The 25,167-nt window shown below is 36.9% G+C and overlaps 1 protein-coding gene across 1 annotated transcript in view; it reads left to right on the top strand.

Moving 5' to 3' along the window:
* LOC129431750 (copine-8) overlaps positions 1-25,167 on the top strand; it is a 150,029-nt gene that overhangs the window by 29,229 nt on the left and 95,633 nt on the right. The window contains exon 2 of the mRNA XM_055189769.2: positions 24,084-24,124. Coding sequence (XP_055045744.1) covers positions 24,084-24,124 — 41 coding nt within the window. The remainder of the gene's footprint in view (positions 1-24,083; positions 24,125-25,167) is intronic.

Below are 25,167 nucleotides of genomic sequence, written 5' to 3'. Positions count from 1 at the left end.
TGACATTTGGCATTATTGGCATCAGTTGTCACATGTTGACATGCCATTTATGTAAATATATATGAGAGATGAGAAAGATGACAAAAGAATGAACAAGTAATCTGTGTTGTGTTGGTAACAAGGACAAATGATGGCTAAATTTGAGCTTTTCCAAATAGACAAACTGTTATTTTCACATCGATTGTGCAATTGTCATCATAAATATAAAATAAGAAAATAAAATCATATACAGCGGGAAAAATAAGTATTTGACACATCAGCATTTTTAACAGTAGGGGATTTCTAAGTGGGCTATTGACACAAAATTTCCACCAGATGTAGCATCAAGCCAAATATTAAATTCATACAAAGAAATCAGAACATTTAAGTATACAAGTTGGGTCATAATAAATAAAGTGAAATTGTTCTTAAAGGGAGAGCTCACTCAAACAAGGAAAATTATGCCTTCATTTATTTACAGTATGTTGTGTTGTACCAAACCTGTATGATGTTGGTACTTTTATGAAAAAACTTCATGGTGGCCAGGGACTCAATTTACAAAAAAAAACCACACAAGGAACATTGACATTTGCCATTATTGACATCAGTTCTCACATGTTGACATGCCATTTATGTAAATATATATGAGAGATGAGAAAGATGACAAAAGAATGAACAAGTAATGTGTGTTGTGTTGGTAACACGGACAAATGATAGCTAAATTTGAGCTTTTCCAAATAGACAAACTGTTAATTTCACATCAATTGTCATCATAAATATAAAATAAAAAAAATAAAATCATATACAGCGGGGAAAATAAGTATTTGACACATCAGCATTTTTAACAGTAAGGGGATTTCTAAGTGGGCTATCGACACAAAATTTCCACCAGATGTAGCATCAAGCCAAATATTAAATTCATACAAAGAAATCAGAACATTTAAGTATACAAGTTGAGTCATAATAAATAAAGTGAAATGACACAAGGAATAAGTATAATGTGTTATGTATATATTTTAACTAAAGTGCGATTTTGTGAATTTGAACAAAATAGTTTTTTAACCCATTATACATTCATGTTTATTATAATATAGGTCTTATGCATAATATAATGCATGGATATTAAAATAAAAACTTTAAATGAGATTTGAGAGCTGCAGCGGAAAAGATCAGTAATAATACAACAGTTCTTCACCGTTTGTATCATTCTGCCACTGATAATTTTAGAATTAGTAATAGGGGTTTGTTTCACCACTTGAGCCGTACGGTACAGTCACATATTTGTGACTGGATAAAGCTGCCACCAGAGTGTACGGTCACACACTTACACATTCAACTGTTCAAGTGCTCTTTTGAACACATTGTGTTTATTCATTTTACAGACATTTAAAACAAGTGCTTAAGTACTTCAACAACCAAGTACATATTAATCAGGTATAAATATAATCACCAACACTCCTCGGCTCTATTGTGTCAGTGAAATAATTGACAGCGCATTCATTTAATGCAGTTTATGGGGGTTCGTACTCAATTAGTGCACTTATTGTTACCAACTATTATATTACAGACTAACATTATATTGTTATATTATTATATTATTCTAATGAATATACAGTGCACCATTTTCAGCTGCCTGAAGCAGCACTATTTTTCCGCTTCCATTACATGCCATGAAAACGCACACCTTGTCTGAATCACGACATTGAAAACAAATGACTAAAAGGGTTACCTGTCATCCTCAAGTTTGAATCTGTGGCAGATGGAAGTAGTTCCAAAAAAAGAGGCATTTAAAGACACATTGCTTTGTTTTTTATTTACACACTATGCACTTGCCAGCGAACTGTTGTATGAATGCAATATCACTCTTGTAGTCGTGTGAGTGCCAGGGGCAATGACAGCCATGCTGATATAGAGCCACATATAGAGCCACATTACACTTAACACTTACATTTAACATGACATGAGAGGAGGTAAATTGTTGACAGAATGACATATTTTTCATATTTTGATGAATTGTTTTTCTTTAATAAGGACAATGTTTAGTTGGAATAACAAACACATCATTTTAATCAGTATTTTTATAATACTGTAGATATTTATAACTGGTTAGTCAAATTGTATTAGAAGCAGGCTGTATTTATCACTTTGCAGAACTTGTCATTAGTAATTTCATATAAACAGTGAAAGCAGATATGAAAGCTATGAAACTGTGGCAGGTTTTGCAGCTATTAATGTCTTTATGTAGACAGGTGTATAATGAATCTTAACAGCATCTTGAACGATCTGGAAAATGTTGTTATGCTGTTGCTTCAGACATCACAGTTGTTTTTGAAATGTACGGTTTATCATGTACAACCCGAATTCCGGAAAAGTTGGGACGTTTTTTTAAATTTGAATAAAATGAAAACTAAAGGAATTTCAAATCACATGAGCCAATATTTTATTCACAATAGAACATAGATAACATAGCAAATGTTTAAACTGAGAAATTTTACACTTTTATCCGCTTAATTAGCTCATTTAAAATTTAATGCCTGCTAAGGTCTCAAAAAAGTTGGCACGGGGGCAACAAATGGCTAAAAAGCAAGCAGTTTTGAAAAGATTCAGCTGGGAGAACATCAAGTTAATTGATATTAAGTCTGTAACATGATTAGCTATAAAAGGTATGTCTTAGAGAAGCAGAGTCTCTCAGAAGTAAAGATGAGCAGAGGCTCTCCAATCTGTGAAAGACTGCGTAAAAAGATTGTGGAATACTTTAAAGACACACTATGCAGTTATTTTACCTTAATATAACAGCTTCAAAATTATTTCAGTGGTAAACAAAGTCATAGTAAGGCGAATCATCCTCCTGTTGAAGCTCGGGATGGACGCTGCTAGCAAAACCACCAAAGCAATCTTGAGAGAACCGCCCCTGACAAATCTCGCGATAATCACGACTTGCTTTACGCCAACACCGTCACACATGTTAGGCTTGTTCGACTTCGTGTGGCGCTGCAAGAACCGATCGCCGGATGACGTCAAAGTACCGCGAGAATGATGCGAGACGGCACTTTGACGTCATCCGGCTGTCGGATCTTGCAGCGCTGCATGAAGACGATCAAGCCTATAACAACAACTGCACGCGCAAATTTGAGACGTGAGGCTAAACGATTTAAAAGTTAAGAAAGCACGTTCGGAAGAGAGTAGGAAAAGGAAATGAGAATCTGACCGCGTTAGGAACTGGACAAGAGTCCCACTCGGTCAGGCTTTTACTCGTTGGCGTGAGCTAAAAGACAGCACTGGATGGGATGCTGATCTGGCGATCTTGTTGATGGACTAACTTAGTAAGTAAATCTCTCATTTGTAAACTTGTTTGCGGTCTATGTTGTATGTTGTTGCTTTTGCTTGTAGTATGTCATGCGATTATCATGACAACAGTTGTCAATATCTCACATAATTATCAGGACATAAATAAGCCTAGAAGTTGTAAATAGTGTAAACACTCACAATTTGCAAACTATTATTATGATAAATAGCAATAATCATGTATAGTGACATTATAACGAACAACGTCATGAAATAATGCAACGTACACAATTAACTTTGTCATGGCATTTTGTAATGTTTAATTGTGATTTAGCTGCAATCATGTTAAAACGTTATAAGCTAGCAAACGCGGTACTTTATTATTATATGCACTCTACACTTGGAATAAACTTCTTATTATCCCATTACCATCATCTGTAGTTTAGTAGACTATGCAGTAGCCTAATATTTGTATGAAATTGTGAAACATTACCTGCTCATTTTGTGCATACAATTGTAAAATTTCTCAGTTTAAACATTTGCTATGTTTTCTATGTTCTATTGTGAATAAAATATTGGCTCATGTGATTTGAAAGTCTTTTAGTTATCATTTTATTAAAGTTTAAAAAACCTCCCAACTTTTCTGGAATTCGGGTTGTAAATACAGTGGTGTTTGAGCACCATTTATGCACAATGGTAATCTAATATAATAACTGTATCATTTTACAACAATGCCACATATTGCAAGAAGTGTTACAAGTGTCACAATTTCATAGTCATAAAAAATACATAGTAAAACAATATTTCCGGTAAAATTGCTGTAAATCAACTAAACTTTACTATATTTATTACTGGCTGTTTTTGGACTGCTCAAATTAAATGTGGATTCTTGAGGCGCTTTACTCTACAACCATGAACAATAACATTTGAGATCGAGTTAGTGAGTCAGTGTTATCTGCTGTGTGAAAGCAGTGGTAATAATCCTGCGGAGGAAATGAAGACAAACACAATGAGCTGAAAATGCCAGGAGAGGTATTTATCGAACTGGCAAAAACAAAATGCGAGACGTCACTGTGTCTGAGCTTTAAGTTCAGATGGGATAACAGGATATCTGATGGTTATGGAAGAGGATTCAGGCAGTTGTTCTTTCTCCTCAGAAAGAAAAATAGATTGTGATTTCTTTGCCACTTTGATGGTATGATTTTTTTTTTTAGATTCAAAGCCAGAGTGATGCAAAATGTTGCACAGGGATTTTAGCCGATAATTTTTAAATGGCCTTGGTTCAGCATTGTTTGTTGGTCCTCAGTCACCACCTCTGTTGTGTTATTTGTTGGTCAACAGTGACAGCCTCCGAGCCTCGGTCACCATTGATGGGTTGTTCCAGCCATAGACTGTACTGTAAGAGACACAACTCAAAACACTACAGGAGTTATATAGTCTGATTGATCTGAATCTACATGATATCTAGAACACACTGGGACATTGACTTGACATTGACACATTTTAATGCATCTAAATGTGATGCTAAACAAAACAAATCAAGTGGTTGGTTGCTTGATATGTCAGTCAAACTGTCTTTTGGGCGGTTCTTGGCCATTTAAAGCTGCTACACTGTCAGAAATTGCAGTAGCCTATACATTTTTTTAAAATACACCTTTGAAGAGTTCACATTAGTACCGCAGAGCTACATACACACAATTTTTTGATCATTTTTCTAGTCTAGACCTTCTGCTGGGACTCTATGCGAAATTGACTGTTATTGTATGGAATTAAACAGCATTTCCTTTTTTCTAAGGAAGTCAAAATGGTTTGTACAACAATTTTAATCCTAGGTTATTTTATACTTTTAGGGGCGGTTTCTAGGACAGAGTTTAGATTAATCTAGGTCTATGCTTAGTTATTTTAGGACATTTTAGTAGGTTTTTTTTTTTACAAACAAACCTTACAAAAAGCAATACTGGTGTGCATCTTGAGACAAAACAATGACACTTATATATGTTAAAATATGTCAGTACAAGGTGTTTTGAAATGAAAGCAGCTCAAACATGCATTTTATTCTGGGACTAGGATAAGCCCTGTCCGGGAAACCGCCCCTTAGGCATTTAGCAGACACTTTTATCCAATAACACAACAACAGAGCGAGAGACGGACAGTAGGCTACTTCAAGCTGATAGAAATTATTATTATTTATTTACACAATTTACCACAAATGGTGCTTTAAAAAAAGACTGGATACAAACTTCCTGTAGTTGAGTAGTAAAGCGTGTTAATCTTAAAGGAACAGTATGTAAGAAATGTATATCAATTAATCATAACATGGCCCTGATATGTCACTAGACATTAAGAAATCATTTTCATTTCAAATACTTATATCACTGACAACAGTGGTCTGGCCAGGATATTGTCATTTAAAAAGTGGAGTTGCAGCCCTCAACTGATGTTTATGTTGTCACAGAGCTGCCAACTTCTGAGTTCAGCTTGGAGTGAGATTTTTTTTTTTTGGGGGGGGGGTTGTGGTAATAATTTTTTATATAAGTCCTAACCATTTGCCAATTGATAATAGTGTGGATTTTAGCTATTTCTGTGTTAAATAGTTGGAAAAGACTGCGTTAAAATGTTTCAATACAAATCGAATCATATTTTAGAAATTAAATTGAAATAAAAGCTTTTACTGAGTTTAAATGCCTGAGATTAGAGTCTTTACTATTATTTTATACACTTCTATTATGCTTTCCTTCTGATAAAAGTGCCAAAAAAGTTCTTAAAATCTAATGAATACTGGTCTCTGTAAAATGTATAACTGCAGATAACAGCAGCTTTGATTCAGTTTATCCACTGAGAAAGAGAAGCGTAAAGTGATGATTTGTGATTGGTGATAGAGGGACTGTCACAATCAAATAAACCAAATTAGTAGTTTATATTAAACTAAAGCAAGAGATAATGTGTACGTCAAGACCATATAATTATATTTCGTATATATTATTGTTTATAGATGTCAAATATAAATTGACCTTTTTCTCTTTTATTAAAACCTGTCACCGCAAACATCACGCAGGCTTGTACTGCTTGCAAACATACACACGTGACGCGAGTGATGGTTGATTAAAATTGCTGTTTTCTGAGGGTATCTGCGTGCGTGGAATCTCTGCTTTTCATCCAGACCTTGACGCTTTGTGTGTTCGACTGGTGCGGAGCTGACTGATCGGCGTATGACATCAGAGTCACGCGAGAGCAAAGGTAAAGGCGGACCCTTTTGTAACATTTCGACTTGCTCTCGCGGTACTCTGATGTCCTCGCTGCCGAACTTCCTGCGAAGCGCCACATAAAGTAAAATGCTCTTTGACTCTTTGCAGCAAAGTACCAGCAACATGAGAAGTGGTGGCACCTAAGACAGTGAAGGTACGCTAAAATATAAAAGTGTCAGTACTGCGAGCACTGGTTTAGCTACTTACATCGTGCGTTGCTCTTTCACCATCGCGCAGCCGCGCACTCGCTCTCTGTAGTTTGTAGCTGGCGCTTCGGCATTTGTAGACAATAACTCCACCTTCTTTGATTTGATTCGCCTTCGCATCATTTTGACTTTGACGAGCGCTTTATGCTGTTGGAGGCACGCCAGATAGAGATAGGCGTTTTACAGTATTTACAGTTAGGTATTTTTATAAAATTATTTAATGTCTTTTATTAAACTCAATGGGAATCTAAATGGTGGGCACGAGCCTGCGTGAGAAAATGAATGTGTGGCGTGAGAGCGTGAGAATGGGGTCAATTGCGTGAGTCTCACGGCGAATGCGTGAGAGTTGGCAGCTATGGTTGTCATGTTGTGTATTGGCCACCAGTTGTGTGATTGCAGTACCAGTTTTAGCCATAAGTTTTGTGATTGCAATACCAGTTTTGGCCACAATCCTACATACTGTTCCTTTAACTATTAATGTTCTGCTGGTTAAGCTATTTCAGAATCCAGGCGAGAACATTGTTAAACCAGCATAAAGCATAACATATCCCTGCATGCAACACAAAAACATAGCCTTATCCAGTCCAATGTGGTTTGTTGTTTTTGCTGGTCATCCCGCATGAACAGCTGAACACAAATATACTTTAAAAGCCACCAAACCGGCTAGCTCGACCAGTTGTGGGCCGAGCTTGGTTTTTTCACAGATACAAATGGACAACTATGGTTTAGCAAGACTAGATGTTTCCAGTCAATTTTAGCAGATGTTTACAGCCAGCCTTGAACTACTGTATTCTCCCACTACACTTTCTGAACCTTCCACTGTGGGCTGTTACGTCAGAGTCAGTGAAACAGTCATTCTATTGAAATGCAGCATCATGTGTTTACTGTATAATACTCCTCTTTTATATGCCTTGAGTTTATGACTGTTGTGTAATCATATAACCTTTAGTCACACTTTTTTCGTGTTTCTTTGTCACACCCAACTCCTCATCTCCCTGTTACAGGAAACATCAGAAAATCATAGCAGGTCCACTTCACTGTGCTCTTTAATTAAAATCCCCTGCTTTTCTTTGGGAATTCAGACAGCTGTGCCTCCGACAAACCGATTCCCTCGCTGCTTTTCATGTGTCTGATTGCCATGTGGCTGGCTGCGCAGGTGATTAAAACACATTTGCGGTCCCTGCTGACCAGCGCTAAATCCCCTACTAAGGAAAATGTCTAACAGGTTGAAGTCAAAATCCATGCTCTATGTTTAACAAGTCACTATGATTTTTCCAAGTTAAATTGTGTTCATAGTTGAACCATTGTGTTGGTCCTGAAACATTCCTGTTAAAGAAACTTCAAGCCCTATCATATACCCGGCGCAATGCAGCGCAATTTGTGACCTAAGTGTTTTTTGCTAGTTATATAATATGACTCGTTAACATGGTTCAGAGTCGACTCCCTACCTTAGAAGCCAATAACTTCATTTATCGTGCACTTTTTGGGTTAACAACTTCGCATATTGTTAACATTAATGGAAAGCATGACACACTGCAATAAAGGTAATTTTTTGATACTAGATCTGACTGGCACTTTAATACGTTCAATATAAATACGCCTAATTAATAACATACTTATAAAACTACTAACTAATAAAGTTAAATAATAAAATATTTTTTAGTTATCCAATAATTAACACTTGTAGCAAGTCGCTGTGTAACAAGCAGAATAATGTACAGCCGGACAGTTGTTATTGTAAAATAAATGTTTTTAAAAACAAACCCCTTATCCTGATCAGGGCTATGATATTTATGCTACGATAACAACTGCCCGGCTATATGGCTACACTGTAAAAAATTTGCCGTAATTATGCAGCTGGTTGCCAGTAACTTAATGTAGAAGATAAAGACTGAAAATGTGTAATGTTCATTTAACTTTAAACAAACTGTTGCAAGTAAATAACATAAATGTAAAATCTACAGTAAGTTGCCAGTAATACCCATTAATACTGTAATTTCTACAGACATTTTTTACAGTGTAAATATACACTCACCTAAAGGATTATTAGGAACACCATACTAATACTGTGTTTGACCCACTTTTGCCTTCTGTACTGCCTTAATTCTATGTGGCATTGATTTAACAAGGTGCTGAAAGCATTCTTTGAAATGTTGGCCCATATTGATAGGATAGCATCTTGCAGTTGATGGAGATTTGTGGGATGCACATCCAGGGCGCAAAGCTGCTCTATTGGGTTGAGATCTGGTGACTGTGGGGGCCATTTTAGTACAGTGAACTCATTGTCATGTTCAAGAAACCAATTTGAAATGATTCGAGCTTTGTGACATTATTTGTGGCATTATCCTGCTGGAAGTAGCTATCAGAGGATGGGTACATGTTGGTCATAAAGGGATGGACATGGTCAGAAACAATGCTCAGGTAGGTCGTGGCATTTAAATGATGCCCAATTGGCACTAAGGGGCCTAAAGTGGGCCAAGAAAACATCCCCCACACCATTACACCACCACCACCAGCCTGCACAGTGGTAACAAGGCATGATGGATCAATGTTCTCATTCTGTTTACACCAAATTCTAACTCTAGCATCTGAATGTCTCAACAGAAATCGAGACTCATCAGACCAGGCAACATTTTTCCAGTCTTCAACTGTCCAATTTTGGTGAGCTTGTGAAAATTGTAGCCTCTTATTCCTATTTGTCGTGGAGATGAGTGGTACCTGGTTTGGTCTTCTGCTGTTGTAGCCCATCCGCCTCAAGGTTGTGCGTGTTGTGGCTTTACAAATGCTTTGCTACATACCTTGGTTGTAACGAGTGTTTTTTTCAGTCAAAGTTGCTCTTTTATCAGCTTGAATCAGTCGGCTCGTCTCTTCTGACCTCTAGCATCAAACAAGGCATTTTCTCCCACAGGACTGCCGCATACTGGATGTTTTTCCCTTTTCACACCATTTTTTTTAAACCCTAGAAATGTTTGTGCGTGAAAATCCCAGTAACTGAGCAGATTGTGAAATACTCAGACCGGCACGTCTGGCACCAACAACCATGACACGCTCAAAATTGCTTAAATCACCTTTCTTTCCCATTCTGACATTCAGTTTGGAGTTCAGGATATTGTCTTGACCAGGACCACACCCCTAAATGGATTGAAGCAGCTGCCATGTGATTGGTTGATTAGATAATTGCATTAATGAGAAATTGAACAGGTGTTTACAGGTGTATACATAAAAAGATGTAGGGCCAGAAACACATCCTACTATCACATTTGTTTTACTCCATACTGTTATTGACACCTTAAGCCAGTTGTTCAGGGTCTGTCATATCACAGTAAAGGTGTACAGGCAATTACGGGTTAACTTATATCCGTTATGTACATTATTGTTTTACTAAAAAGGATGCACAGACTGTGCACTTGGCACTTAATAAAAGAGACAGTCTAGATGTTTTCTAGGAGAGAGGGGGAGTGGGTGGGTGCGAACCGCCGGGAATGTCACATTTTCCTCTGTGCTTTTTTCACAGGGATTCCTAACATGTGACAAACATCTCACCCACGCTTTCAGCTTTCATATCTCCCTTTCTCTCTCTGGCACCCCTCACTGTAGCTCAGAGGGTCTGCATCTGTCTGTATCCTGTCAGCAGATGAAACTGCAGATGACTGTCTCACATTGAGCTCTATTATTTTCCTACTCCCACTTGCCCTGTTATTTACACTCTGACTGGAGTTAATGCTGCACTTTTGATGCCAGCCGAGAACTGGGTAAAAACCTTAGCAGTGTTGCCCTGGTATTTCTCTGGTACACTGTTGAAAATAAAAGTGCTATACCAAAGGTTCACAGCGATGCCATAGAACAGTGGTGGCGAACGTCAGTCCTGGAGAGCCGCAGTCCTGCAGATTTTAGGTCCAACCCTGATTAAACCTCACCTGCCTGTAGCTTTCTAGTAACTCTTTAGACCTAGATTAGCCTGTTCAGGTGTGTTTGATTAGAGCTGGAGCTAATTTCTGCAGGACTGCGGCTCTCCAGGACCGATGTTCGCCACCCCTGCCATAGAAGAACAATTTACTGTATTGCTATAGAACTTGTAAGTCACACATTTTGTTCAAAAAGAGATGCAGCTCAACCATCAAAAAAATAAAAAGGAGAGAGAGGAGGTGGTCAAACTGACAAACTAATAAAAATTGAATTATTTTCTAGAAAAAGTAAGTGCTGCAACATTTGTTTCATTTAAGTTTAAGTTATTCTGTTAAATTAGTTTTATTCAATAATAATACATGAATTGCGCTTGTGTAACTTTTGTAAATTGTATTTTATTCGTATTTGATGAATCCCTGTCTATTTCCATTATTTCTGTCTCTCACTCTGTCTTGTCCTTGAGGTGTTCCCCTCGGTCAGCTTGCCAGGAACATTCACCCAGCCACTTAAAATTACAGCTGAAAGATAGAGCTTTTTATTCATTTGTCATATATTACCTCAAAAAACTCCTTGAAGCATTTGTCAATTTTATTAGCATGTCAGGTGGAAGCTCTTTTGCAGTGTGTGGGACCCTGAAAGCACTGGAAACCCTTGTAGAACCCATGTCTGAACATTTTTGGTTATTTTCAATTTATTGTCTAATGTACAATTTTATAATGGCATGTAAAGCTTAAAACACATTTATTTTATAAATAAGCAACCATAAGCATTTAAAACCCTTAAAGGGATAGTTTGCTCAAAAATGAAAAAGGTCCCTATAATTTACTCACCCTCAAGTCATCCGAGAAATATGTCAATCATCTATCAGACGAAACAATTTTTCAATTTTTTTTTAGAAAATGTTATACACTGCAAAAAATGATTTTCAAGAAAAAAATTCTTAGTATTTTTTTGTCTTGTTTTTAGTAAAAATATAAAAAATTCTTAAATTAAGATGCTTTTTCTTGATAAGCAAAACAACTCAAGAAATTAAGTCTAGTTTTCAGACCAAAAATATCATATTTAAGTGATTTTGTGCATAAAACAAGCAAACATTTTCTTGATTTTTTTCTTGAATAGTGTTTAAGAAAAATGTTCAAGATTTTTTTGCTTACCCCATTGGCAGATTTTTTTTGCTTGTTTTATGTACAAAATCACTTCATGTTTTTGGTCTAAAAACTAGACTTTTTGGGTCGTTTTGTTCATCATGAAAAAGCATCTTAATTTAAGATTTTTTTTATATTTTTACTGAAAACAAGACAAAAATACTAAGAAAATGTTTTCTTGAAAATCATTTTTTGCAGTGTCGCTCTTCCAAGCTTTATAACAGTTAAAATGGGGTTCACTTCCTTCAAGCTCAAAGAATATGCCTCCATCCTTCACAAAAGTAATCCAAACGGCTCCTGGGGGACAAATAAAGGCCTTCGGAGGGTAATCGATGCAATTTTGTAAGAGAAGTATCCATATTTAATTTTTGGGTGATCTGTCATTTTAAAGGAATAGTTCACCCCAAAATTAAACTTTATCATTATTTATTTACCCTCATGTTGTTTGAACCCATAGATTTATACACTAGATGTCACCTTGGGGTTCTAAGCATGCTTCAAAACCGCCGCCATCTTGGAACAGGGGTCTTGTCATAGGAAGTAGCTACTGTAGGTAAAGCTACTCTCTCCACTGCAAAAATGACGAGCTCTTGATGAGCAAAATGACCTAGGAAAAAAAGTCTAGTTTTTAGACAAAAACATACAATTTAAGAGAATTTGTAATTAAAACAAGCAAAAAAATCTGCCAATGGAATAAGATACATTTTCTAGAATTAAGTATGAAAAAAATAGACTTATTTCAAGAAAATTTTCTTATTTCATTTTATTCCGTACGATCTTGTTTTAAGGACAAATTCTCTTAAATTTTATAATTTGTGACCAGTCACGGAAAGTAGGGACACAAGTCGGATCTGGGGCATTTTGAGTTATTCATAGATTCTGAAAGTGCAGATTCTAAGCTTTCCAACGATGTGTAACACATGGAAATCTGATAAGATTTGGAGAAGTTGTGGCCATTTGAATGTAACACATTCAAGAAAGAGAATGCTGAGAAATTTGAGAAAGAAAAAAGTTAACACTTTCCCTTTTCCCTGGCTGGAGAGACAATAGGGCTCATTTACATCTCATTTAGCTAAGCCATACCCCCTGTAAAGCCGTTTTGAGAGACAGCTGTTCTAGCAGCATATGTAGTCCGAATGACAAAATGCAAAAATAAACAGGACTTTTAACGTTACCTTTGTGGGGATCACAAGTCGAATCCAGTCTGTTTCAGATGTGTGAATCATCCAATGATTTTTGTCCACAAATGCGTATAATCCGTGAAATATAGACATATAGTCTATTTCGCATGAACTTCTGGTAATACAATATAATATACAATCTGAGGACTATTTACATCGTAACATGTAAGGGTATATCAGATTACACTCCGGTATTTACGTTCCGTTAAACACATGAACCCGCCTTCAAAGTTTGTATTTAAAATAATAGATAATCCAAAAACAGCACCGTTGGAAACGTGAAGTCCTTAAGAGATGTTACCAATCGCTTGCTAGTTCCTCCATCAGCCAATGACTTCATGGAAAATATTGATAGACAAAACATGTAGCCAATATTATATAAAGAATACAACGATCTCTGTGTAACTTCTGTGTGTTTGGACAAATAACAGTCAGCCGCGTCACTGACGTTATGGGGCGCCGCAGTCGGAAGACGTCAAAGTACCGCGAGACCGAGTCGAAATTAAACTACTCCGTAAGATTTCTTAAAGAGCTCTCGCGGTACTTTGACGTCATCCGACTGCGGCGCCCCATAAAGTCAGTGACGCGGCTGACGTATATGCGGTTGACTGTTATTTGTTCCGCCTCAGCTTCTTTTATATTTCTTTTGTTTTGTGAGCCCGAGCTTCATTTACAGTCTGGGGAGATGCACGCTATAAGTTTGAAAAAAATAAATAAAACTAACGTTAAGCAAACATGTCTAAGGGACAGAGCAGCCACGTCACTACAGTCACGTGACTTCACGCTCGAGCCGGAAGAGAAGACAATGCTGAATAAAGTCGTAATTCTTGCTATTTTTGGACCAAACTGTATTTTCGATGTATCAACACAATTTTACTGACCCACTGATGTCACATGGACTACTTTGAGGATGTTTTTATTACCTTTCTGGACATGGAAACCGTACATAGATTTTCAATGGAGGAGACAGAAAGCTCTCGGACTAAATCTAATGTTAAAACATCTTAAACTGTGTTCCGAAGATGAACGGAGGTCTTCCGAGTTTAGAACGACATAATGGTAAGTCATTAATGACATTATTTTCAGTTTTGGGCGAACTATCCTTATTCAGTAGTCACGCTGTTCCCTTTGGGGGCGGAGGCGAAAACACAAGCTTATCCAGTATGTAAATATACACACAGACAATGACGCCCCCCGCTGCACGCTAGAATCTCCGGAAAACAAGCCTATTTTAACCGCAAAATGTACGCTTTTAAATATACATAAACTGCTATCTCAAATATGGAGAGGCTTCTTCCTGATCTCAACTAACAGATTCTGCAATAAAACGAAAATCACAAATTTTGAAAAAAAAAACTTTGTTTCTCATTTTCTCGAAACTTGTGCTGCCGACTTGTGTCCCTGGTTTCCGTGACGGGTCACATTTTTGTCTAAAAACTAGACTTATTTTCCTAGGTCTCTTTATACTTAGAAAAAGTAAATTTTCTTAATATCAAAACTTTAAATTTTCTCTGGACTCAATGCTAAATACATGTCTGACCCTTCAACGAAAAAAAAAAACTAGAAAATCCAATCATGATGATTTATCAGTAAGGCCTGGCACAAAATGCGGCAGCGGCATCTCGCAAAGGCACATCCGGCGGCATCTCCAGCAGCCAGTGACTTTTTCCGGCACCAGTCAGTACAGCGGCATCTCGTGGAATCTTGTAGCGGCATCTCGAGCAGGCAGGCTTTCTGTGGCAGCCGTGTCTGTTTGTAGCAACTTTTGCTCGCCAGTTACATAAATCAATGTAATATTTCACTTTAAAACTACATTTAAAAACAAAATAATATTATATACTGCCATTTGTAAGCATTTATCATGAAATTGTTAATATATTGTAGGATTTTGTAGCGGCATCTCGGGCATTCAGGGACTTTATCCGGCTGGCTGCTATAGGGGCATTTCGAGCAGCCAGTGACTTTAACCAGCCGCTTCTCTCGGGCAGTCAATTACTTTAACCGGCCGCTACAGGGGCATCTCGCGCGCCATTTCGAGCAGACAGTGACTTTAACCGGCCGCTTACTCTACAGGGGCATCTCGGGCAGTCAGTGACTTTAAGCAGCCGCTTACTCTGGGGCATCTCAGAGCGGCATCACGGGCAGTCAGTGACTTTAACCGGCCGCTTACTCTACAAGCGCAAAATGCGGCAGCGGCATCTCGTAGCGGCACTTCCGGCGTCAACTCCAGCAGCGAGTGACGTTCTCCGGCATTTCGTAGCGGCATCTCGCGCAGCCAGAGAATTTCTTTCGCAGTGTGGCTGTTGGTAGCAACTTCCGCGGGCCAATTACATAATTTCACTTTAAAACTACATTTGAACTTTAATTTTATCATGAAATTTGTTAATATAGTAGTATTAATCTCCAGCAGCCATGGACTTTTATCCGGCAGTCCGTGACTTTTTCCAGCAGATGTCGCTCTCTCTGTCTGTGTGTGGATATATATATATATATATATATATATATATATATATATATATATATATATATATATATATATATATATATATATATATATATATATGGATATATATATATGGATATGCAACATAATGAAACGTTTTTATAGTAAAAATTAAAGGATTGCAGTAACGAAGACACCCTTCAGCTCTTGCTGTTGTTCACTGTTTATTAAATAAGGTTTAATTTGTAGCCTAATTGTGTACAAAATATAAAGCATGTATAAAGCATGAATCGCTGCTCATCAATTCTGGCAAAAATATGTAGTTCCTTTAATCTACAAGTTCACAGCATAACTTTTCAAAGTCCTTTCATTTTCTTAAAGACAAACGTAAGAAGTTTGGCTGGAGAGCTTTTGTTCGTCCTTCCAGCTGAGCGGCTTGGGTGGTCGGGGGGATGTCTGCCGGCCGGGGATCGGGTGGAGGGGAGTGTCGGTGGGTAGGGGAGATGATGAGAGGAGCATTGGCCAAATAGGGAGACAGTTGATAGACACTTATAAAAGGAAATGTTTCAATGCGAAAGGCAAATGAACCCGACATTCCAATGCAATGCAAATGCAACGCCACACTGCCCAATTATAAATAATAAAATATAACAAATAAATATAATTAAATGTGTTTTATTAAAAATGTCTCTATTTCACTTTGCGGTTGTAGCCTACTGGGCCTGGCCCATTTTAACTTAAAAACAATGTTTAAAAAAATGGGTCAGCTAGACTTTCGGGACCTGTGGGCCGAACAATTATATTTTGTTACATCAAATCAACATATAATTATTAAAAATATAAGAAAACAGTTAAATGCGTACATTATTTTGTGTCCCAAGCGAATAACCAAAAAGTGGGCCAATTTATGCTAAATTGCATAATTTGTGTGTGTTGTGTGTGGTCGCGTTTGCTCCTGGAGTCGAATTGGCGCGAGCTCAAAATATATTTGAAAGCCTACAGGGGCATCTCGTGCGGCTTCTCGAGTAGCCAGTGACTTTAGCAACCGGCCGCTTGACTCAATAGGGGCATCTCGGAGCGGCATCTCGGGCAGTCAGTGACTTTAACTAGCCGCTTAGGGCATCTCAGAGCGGCATCTCGGGCAGTCAGTGACTTTAACCGGCCGCTTACTATAGGGGCATGTCGGGCAGTCAATGACTTTAACCGCAGCCAGGGACTTTAACCGCAGCCAGGGACTTTAACCGGCCGCTTTAACTCTACAGGGGCATCTCGCAGCGGCATCTCGAGCAGCCAGGGATATCAGCCGTTACTGTTAGCAATATACAATATTATATATTGTCAGTTGTAAGCATTCATTATGAAATTTGTAAGTGAGTTTCTGTTGCCTGTACATCAGAGAAAGTTAGCGCTGCAGGTATATGCGCTACGCGCGTGTGTGCTGAATTACTACACTTTCTGATTCAATCAATCACAGTTAGTTGCAGACTAAATCAAACTTATAAATCACATGCTTTAATAAATGCTATAACATATGAATATAAGCTGTTATTCGGTTAATATGAGTAGCAGGCCTAAGTTAATATGAATCCGAGCTGTATATCCAGCAGCCAGATAACTTCGCAGCCGTGGCTGTTTAGCAGCTGTCGCCGCTCGCCGGCCTAAAACATTCTGTTGCTGCACTACATCAGAGAAAGTTATTCTGTTTTGTGTATTGATATACAGGCTGCTGCACTATCATGCCTCGAGATTTACTGTTTAGTATATTGGTGCTGCTCCCAAATGTAAATGTTAGGAGCATCAGCAAAATTTTGGATCATCCATTGAAAATTATAAGAGCACGCTAACTTCATCATCCTGAAGATTAAAAGCTTGAACATTCAAATTTGATCTTAAATTATTTTTATGTACTTAAAATGTGTAGATTCATGGGGCCCTAAAAATGTTTTAACTTTTATTTTAAATGATGATTTAAATCATTGTTTTAAATTCAGTTTTTATTTTCACAAATTCCATTTTTCTGTTTTAGTTTGTTTTTTTAATTTCTAGATTCAGAATTTTAACTTTTAATTTTACTTATTGGTTAATTACATTTCACGTCTCAAACGGCATGTTTAATAAACTGAATTCATAATGATATTTTTTAAAATAATCAAATAAAAAATATATTATACAAAAACATTATTTTTTAAGTGTTGCATAACAAAACTAAATTAAAAATGAAAGTACAAATCTTTTGAGGGTTATGAAATAAATGAATATAATTTAATATCACTATTTTTAATATTTTAAAAGTACATTTTACTAATATATATATATATATATATTCAACCTCATTACGTTTACAGACATTTATTTTAAGGGTTTGTCAGTGTGTTTTTGACGATCGCATTTCTTAATGAAACAGCACGAAACTGAGTCATCCGTGTAAAGTATTATTGGTCTCTGTCATTGTTCCACAGTAGGCTTATATGTGATTGTTTCGTAAAGAAATAAAAACAGGTGGCACCACAAAAAATATTTGCATTAGCACAAAGGCTTTCAAAATTTGACCTCGCGCCAATTCGATTTTAGGAGCAAATGCGACCACACATAACACACATAAATTATGCAATTTGGCATAAATTGGCCCACTTTTTGGTTATTCGCTTGGGACACAAAATAACCCATGTACGCATTTAACTGTTTTCTTATATTTTTAATATCTATATGTTGATTTGATGCAACAAAACACAATTGCTCGGCCTACAGGCCCCGAAAGTCCAGCTGACCCATTTTTCAGGCTACAACCGCAAAGTGAAATAGAGACATTTTTAATAAAACACATTTAATTATATTTATTTGTCATATTTTATTATTTATAACCAAACAGTGCAACATTGCACCAACATTACACTAGAATGTCAGGTTCATTTGCATTTCGCATTAAAACATTTTTGCATCATCTCCCCTACCCACCGATATTCTTTTCTACCCGATCCCTGGGTGGCAGACATCCTTTCGATCACCCTGCTCAGCTGGAAGGATGAATAAAAGTTCTCCAGCCAAACTTTTTACGTTTGTCTTTAAGAAAATGAAAGGACTTTGAAAAGTTATGCTGTGAACTTGTAGATTAAAGGAACTACATATTTTTGCCAGAATTGATGAGCAGCGATTCATATATATATATATATATATATATATATCCACACACAGACAGAGAGAGCGACATCTGCTGGAGAAAGTCACGGACTGCCGGATAAAAGTCCATGGCTGCTGGAGATTAATACTACTATATTAACAAATTTCATGATAAAATGAAAGTTCAAATGTAGTTTTAAAGTGAAATTATGTAATTGGCCCGCGAAAATTGCTACCAACAGCCACACTGCGAAAGAAATTCACTGGCTGCGCGAGATGCCGCTCCGAAATGCCGGAGAACGTCACTGGCTGCTGGAGTTGACGCCGGAAGTGCCGCTACGAGATGCCGCTGCCGCATTTTGCGCTTGCTGTCTCTCTGATTTATGGTGATTTTATTTCCGTTACACCTTTGCCTACATTGACGCTGCTGCTTTAAAGAGGAGGGGTTCCCCTGTTTTAAGATGGCGGCTGTATTTGACACATTTGTTTCAATGATCTGCCATAGCCAAGGTGACATCTAGTGTATATATCTATTGTTTGAACCCACAATGTCTTTCTTTGTTCTTCGAAAACCAAATGAAGTTTTTTAAAGTGTTGTTTGAGGTACCATAGTAACCAGAAAACCCCAAACAACACTCAAGGACAAGAGTGAGAGACAGAAATAATGGAAAATAGAGGGAGATTTACAGGAGTTACACAAGTGCTATTCATGTATTATTTTGGATAAAACAATTTTAACAGAATAACTTAAAGTAAATGAAAAAATAGTGTGGTGTAGGCTATTCATCCGTGCTAATGAATGGGATATTGCCTAGCTTTTCCGTGAATTATGGGTTTGTTTAGTAAATGCTGCTCCAGGTGATGGTAATTTGCTACTTATCAAGGAATCATGTGACTATAGAGGGTATGCATTGACGTCACTTTTCCACGTGACCACGCGAGAGCTCGCCCGGTTGAGTAGCAAAACGTGCACCAAAATGGCTGGTTTTCATAGGGGCTGCTGCGAAAATCCCAGTACAACTGACTATTATCAGCTTAAATTGAATTTAGTTGGACTTGATAGCAGAGGAGGACATACTTAGTAGTTACATTTTCCAAGCATCTGTGCTTTATTAGGGTGTTTGTATTGGGAAAAACATACTTAACTACAATTTAAAGCATAGAATCATACTGTGTATTCTTTAATATTGCATATTAAAATTTATTTAATACCTAATTACATTTAAATTGTGTACTTTAACTTGAGTAAAAGTATGTTAATGTACTTAAATATTAAATGTAAAACAAACACATGTATTTATGAAATGTATAGAATAAAAATTATGATCATATGCTTTGGAGTGTGAAAGAAAAACACGGATAAAATACAAATACTGTACTTGAAAAATACATTTAAGTAAAAAATAAAAACTCTGCTTGATAGTGAACCTAGCAATCAACCCACGTGGTCTGTGGACGTTGGCATGAACGATCTATTTACTTCTCCTTTTGGTGATTTTTGGCACTCTGTAAAACGATAGCTCCTAATTCTTGTTAATCTGTTAGTACAGTCTATCGCACAACAGCTTTTTCCCATTTCGACGCATTTTCACCGTGTTTTCGCCGATGTCACGCTGTACTCAAATGCTGCTGCTCTGTCTTTTGCCACTCAGTGGCCATAACCGCAGTCCCTGTCGTCGACGGTGACGTCATGTGCATACCCTCTATTGCATGTGATTTATGGTGCAGCCCTAATTGATATGCAGTTTGTTTTATTTAGTTTTATGTTAAAGGGATAGTTCAATGTTTGTAACCAAATCGTTTGTGAACCCCATTCACTTCCACAGTATTCTTTTTCTAACTATGCAAGTGAATGGGGCTCACAATCGGTTTGGTTACAAACATTCCTCAAAATATCTTCCTTTGTGTTTATCAGAACAAATAAATTCATACAGGTTTGTAACAACATGAGAGTGAGTAAATGATGACAGAATTTTCATTCTTGGGTGAACTATCCCTTTAACATGTCATCACAGTGCTGACAGCTAGCCTGCTAATTTACATTTTTAAAACATGTTGTATGTTTTATAAAATGGGTGTCAAGTTAAAATGATTGACAGGGGTAACAATGTCCCTTGGCAGCAATGTTTGCCAAGCGATTGGGAAGCTAATTCAGTCATCCGAGACCAAATTCTATTGACTTAAATGGGGGAAGAGCGATATCTCTAAAATTGCTGGATAAAATCCCAATTATCATGAATTATGAATGTTCAGTCTTTAGCAATTAATGATTGATTATTTTTTTAGAAGGGGGGATTTAGGATTTATACTGACTTGGCGATGCATTTCTTTCCATTTTAGTAATAGTTATAGAAGTGCAGCATCTTGTTAATGTCTTTGGCTTCTCCTATATACACCCTGGGTTTATTTTTAAGCCAAATATTGGACATAACAACCCAATATTGGGTCATTTTTAACCCAGCATGCATTCTGTCCGATATTTACCCATTATAGGTTAAATAACCCAGACATCTTTAGAGTGTAGTGCACTATTTGGCTTCCGCCATTTTGTAGTGGTGTGCGAAACCTGAGTGAACAACTTCATTCCCTACATTCCTTCACTACTTTTTACCCACAATGCACTCTGAGTTTGAGGGTACATTTTAATGTACACTCGGTCACTCACTATTTAACATGATACAAGTCGAAACACGTAACTGGAATCAGCTGAAGGATACTGACAGTAAACACCACATATTTATTTTTATACACTTTTGTTAGTTCTTGTTCAATTATTTTCTACTTTAAAAAAATAAACTAATAAAAAATAAATGTGATACCTTACATAATACATATTTTATTAAATATAATAAATAAACATAATAGTAAATAAATATGACAAGTAGTTTTTTTGTTCTCTTTATTATCAACTAATACAATAAATATGACAAATGTGCCAAACAGTAAGAAACTAACTTTACCGTTTCACAGTACAATCCATAACGACACACAGGTGTAAAGGTTTATGACAAATCTCTACAACAACCTTCTGACGCATGGTATTTACGTCAGTGTCCATTTTTGTTGACTTCTTCACCATATAATGGACTCAAATGTCATTCTCTATATAGGGAATAGTGAAGGAGTGAATGCTTTCAGACGCAGCACCAGAGTAAACTCTCAGATACAAATGGTGAAAGTGCATGATGCAAGAGTGTGTGAACCTGCATAAGACACTAAATAAAAGTCCCTGAAAATCTCATGGATTTGTCCTGGTTAGTTCGAGTCTTTGATTCTGATTGGTCAATAGTTATTACCGCAACACCCAAAGTCACACTGAGGCGTTCTGCAAAGCGTCACTATGGCGACGCAGCATCTCGTTCCCTTCTCAGGGAACTGTGGTTACAGACCAAAACCAATAATTTTTTTTTATTTCACTCACTGCTTGCTGGTCTGAGAAACACTGAGAAATTACCACGAGTTTACCAGAATGACTTTACCAGTAACTGCAAAAATGTGCTGTTCACACACACAGTGACGTTCCATTTTTTTACCAGTAAGATATAATTTACACATCAGTAGCAAAATATTAAACTCTGTGAGAAAGGGGAACTGAGGTCAATGTTGTATTTGTAAACAATAAGGGGTATGACTTCATATCCACGGTCCCTATTTTGTTGTTTTCATTTCTGTGCAAAAGGCTTATAGTCGTGCAGCATTAGTGACTTCAAACTGATCTGAACTGGGGAAGAGTCGCAACCTGCATCTTAAACAGTTTACACATTAGGCTTCACAGAGAGTGTGCGAAAGACATGGCAATTTGGCAAATAGATGATAAGCTGTTTTTAAAAAAATGGTGAAGAGATGTGGACATATAGGTGTGCTTGTTAATCCTTATTATCCGTTCACACATAGCACTTACCAGTAAATTACTGGTAATCTTACAACCTTTCTTACTGGTAAATTGGCAGCACTAAAAGGTTCTGTCCATGACCTGTTAACTGCAATTTAACTGTACTGTAAAAAGTTGAAAATACTTCAATTCAGTTGTACTTAAAGGTAGGGTAACACATTTTGAAAAATGCTAACGGTAGCCGCCTAGCAAGGAAATCCCGATCCCACCCTCAAGTCAAATCGCCATCCAAAGTCATGCCTCTTTCAAAACACATGAACACGCACAGATCAGACGGTCACGTCTCATGTCTCATTCACCAGTGAGAAAACTTTGCAGTACAAAGTGAATAACACTTCCAAAATAAGCAACATTAACAACTGGTTTACATCAGAATTAGTTTAAGCACACGTTCGGTTGTGTAGATGTAGTAACTATATCGTTACGCTAATCCGTAAACGAACACAAATTTCATAAGCAACACAATGTTTTATCAAAGTAGAATATCTGAATCCATCTCAATACAAACATATCACCTACCTTACCAAAATAAACAGTGCAACGACTCTTTCAGACCCGTTTGCCTCCTGCAGCTGTTTGCATCTCGTGGTAAAACAGTAAAGTTACGGATGTTCATTTGGGTTTTTGCTCTTGCTGATCCAGACAGTTTTTCCTGTTGTTGTTATAAAAGATGCCTTTCGTTTTGTGGCTCCCGTACAGGTTGTCAATTCAGCAGAAAAGTTTGCTGTTCTCGCTGTTTACAGACAGGAGGTGAGCACACGTGAACGCGCCGATGACGTATGGTGTCTGCGTGGACTCGCTGCGCGGTGGGCATTCAAATTACGCTTACATATGAGGAACAAAAAAGGAAACGTCAGTTCGAACCGAAATCTATGATTGGTTGAACATTTTTTGGTCCTACGCCTTTCACAGATGACATAAGTTTCTACAAATACATTTAAACAACTTAACACAATGATTGCTATCAGGATGTGAGGAGACTTTTAACCAGCATAACTAAAAATGTTTCAGGATCAAATCTGTTACCCTACCCTAATTTTTCACCTCAAGTAAAATATTAAGTTGGAAAAAAACTAAACATTTTTAGGTGTTACCAATTTAAGTCATTTTTTACGTTTTTGCAGTGTGGTGAATCTCTTTATCATGAATATGACTGTAAAAATATAACTCAAAACAGATTTTAGGGGTCTATCATTACCTTGTAAAGCAAACTTTACTTAAAAATACTTTGCAGTACTTCTTTCACTGCTAATCCCATGCACTTCGAACAAAAAAAAACTCTTTTTTTTAAGATTTGATCTGAATGGACAGGGCAGACTTTCATAACACACCGCTGACTCAAGAACTTACCTCACAACTTGCACTAATGCACAGATGTGAAAAATCAACTTTGTGCCTGCTGTGCCTTCTGAGTTTACACTGAAAACCAATCTTAAAAGGACCATATTTTGTGCATTTGTAGCATTTGTATTTTTCATGTTTGACCCTTTAAAGATTTGCTTTCAGAAGCTATATTTGTGAATTCAAGTTATTTTACATTGGGTTATATGTTAATTAACTTATAATAATTATAAACACATTTATAGCTTAGTTTCAATATCTTGTGTGGATAAACGAATTATGGACATTAGATTATTTAGTGAAAATAATAAGTCTTTTATTTAACTTTTTCTCCTTTTTACAGAAACCTGCTCGACATGGACACATTCTCTAAATCAGATCCAAGTAAGACTGTCTTTTTATCTCCACCTTTTATTTTTATAAAATGCATGATATGAACTGTGCTAAATTGAATCTAAATCATTTTTCATGTCTCATCGTATTTAATGTGGAATGATCTCGCGTAGGTCTGTACGATCAACTGCTTTAGCCTTGTTAAGAGGGGACTCGCTTCACTTTCTGAAAGCTTACACAATCAAATGACTCACTGCTGTCTGTTTGCTGTTTCTTAAACTGACTGTGTGAAGTAAAGCCTCCCGCTTCAGATGTGGCACATATATAGAAACATTGTGGGTGGGCTCATTTATTGTATAGTTAGAATTATGAAAAACATTATTGGAAAATTTTTGTGTAATTATTCTAACTTTTACACTGTATATGTATATATCTATATCTATATAAATATACTGTATATACATACATACATACATACATACATATATAGATATGTATACAGAACTGTGCAAAATTCTTAGGCCACCACCACCAGACTGATTGTCTATTTTATAAAGATAAAACAGAAAATACGGGAAATATTTACAAAAAATAAATACATTTTCAGGACTAAATTATACGAGTAGTTATACAAGCAAGTTTGGTGGTACAAAATAAAACATAGCGCTTTTCTAAGCGGATTTAAAAGAGGAACTATATTTTATGGCGTAATAGCACTTTTGGGAGTACCTTGACTCGGCGCAGTAACACCCTCCCTCTCCCATTATGAGAGTGAGAAGGGGAGCGGACTTTTCAGGCGAGTCGAAGTACTCCCAAAAGTGCTATTACGGCATAAAATATAGTTCCTCTTTTAAATCCGCTTAGAAAACCGCTACGTTTTATTTTGTACCACCAAACTTGCTCGTATAACTACTCGTCTTAAATAGGAAAAACGTTGATGTGTTTGGTCACTTCTAACTTTATCTCTAAATGGTACCATTGAATGAATGGGGCTAAGCTAAATGCTATCGAAGCGTCGCAGCGCGCTCCAGCGCTTACGTGCACGCACACAGATGATAGAGGGATGTATCAACAATTCTTAGTTAAGGTAATAA

This window comes from Misgurnus anguillicaudatus, chromosome 1 (genome assembly GCF_027580225.2).
Source record: "Misgurnus anguillicaudatus chromosome 1, ASM2758022v2, whole genome shotgun sequence".
Classification (NCBI taxonomy): Eukaryota; Metazoa; Chordata; class Actinopteri; order Cypriniformes; family Cobitidae; genus Misgurnus; species Misgurnus anguillicaudatus.
Note: the sequence above shows the minus strand (reverse complement) of the source record. Positions and strands in the feature narration are given on the sequence as shown.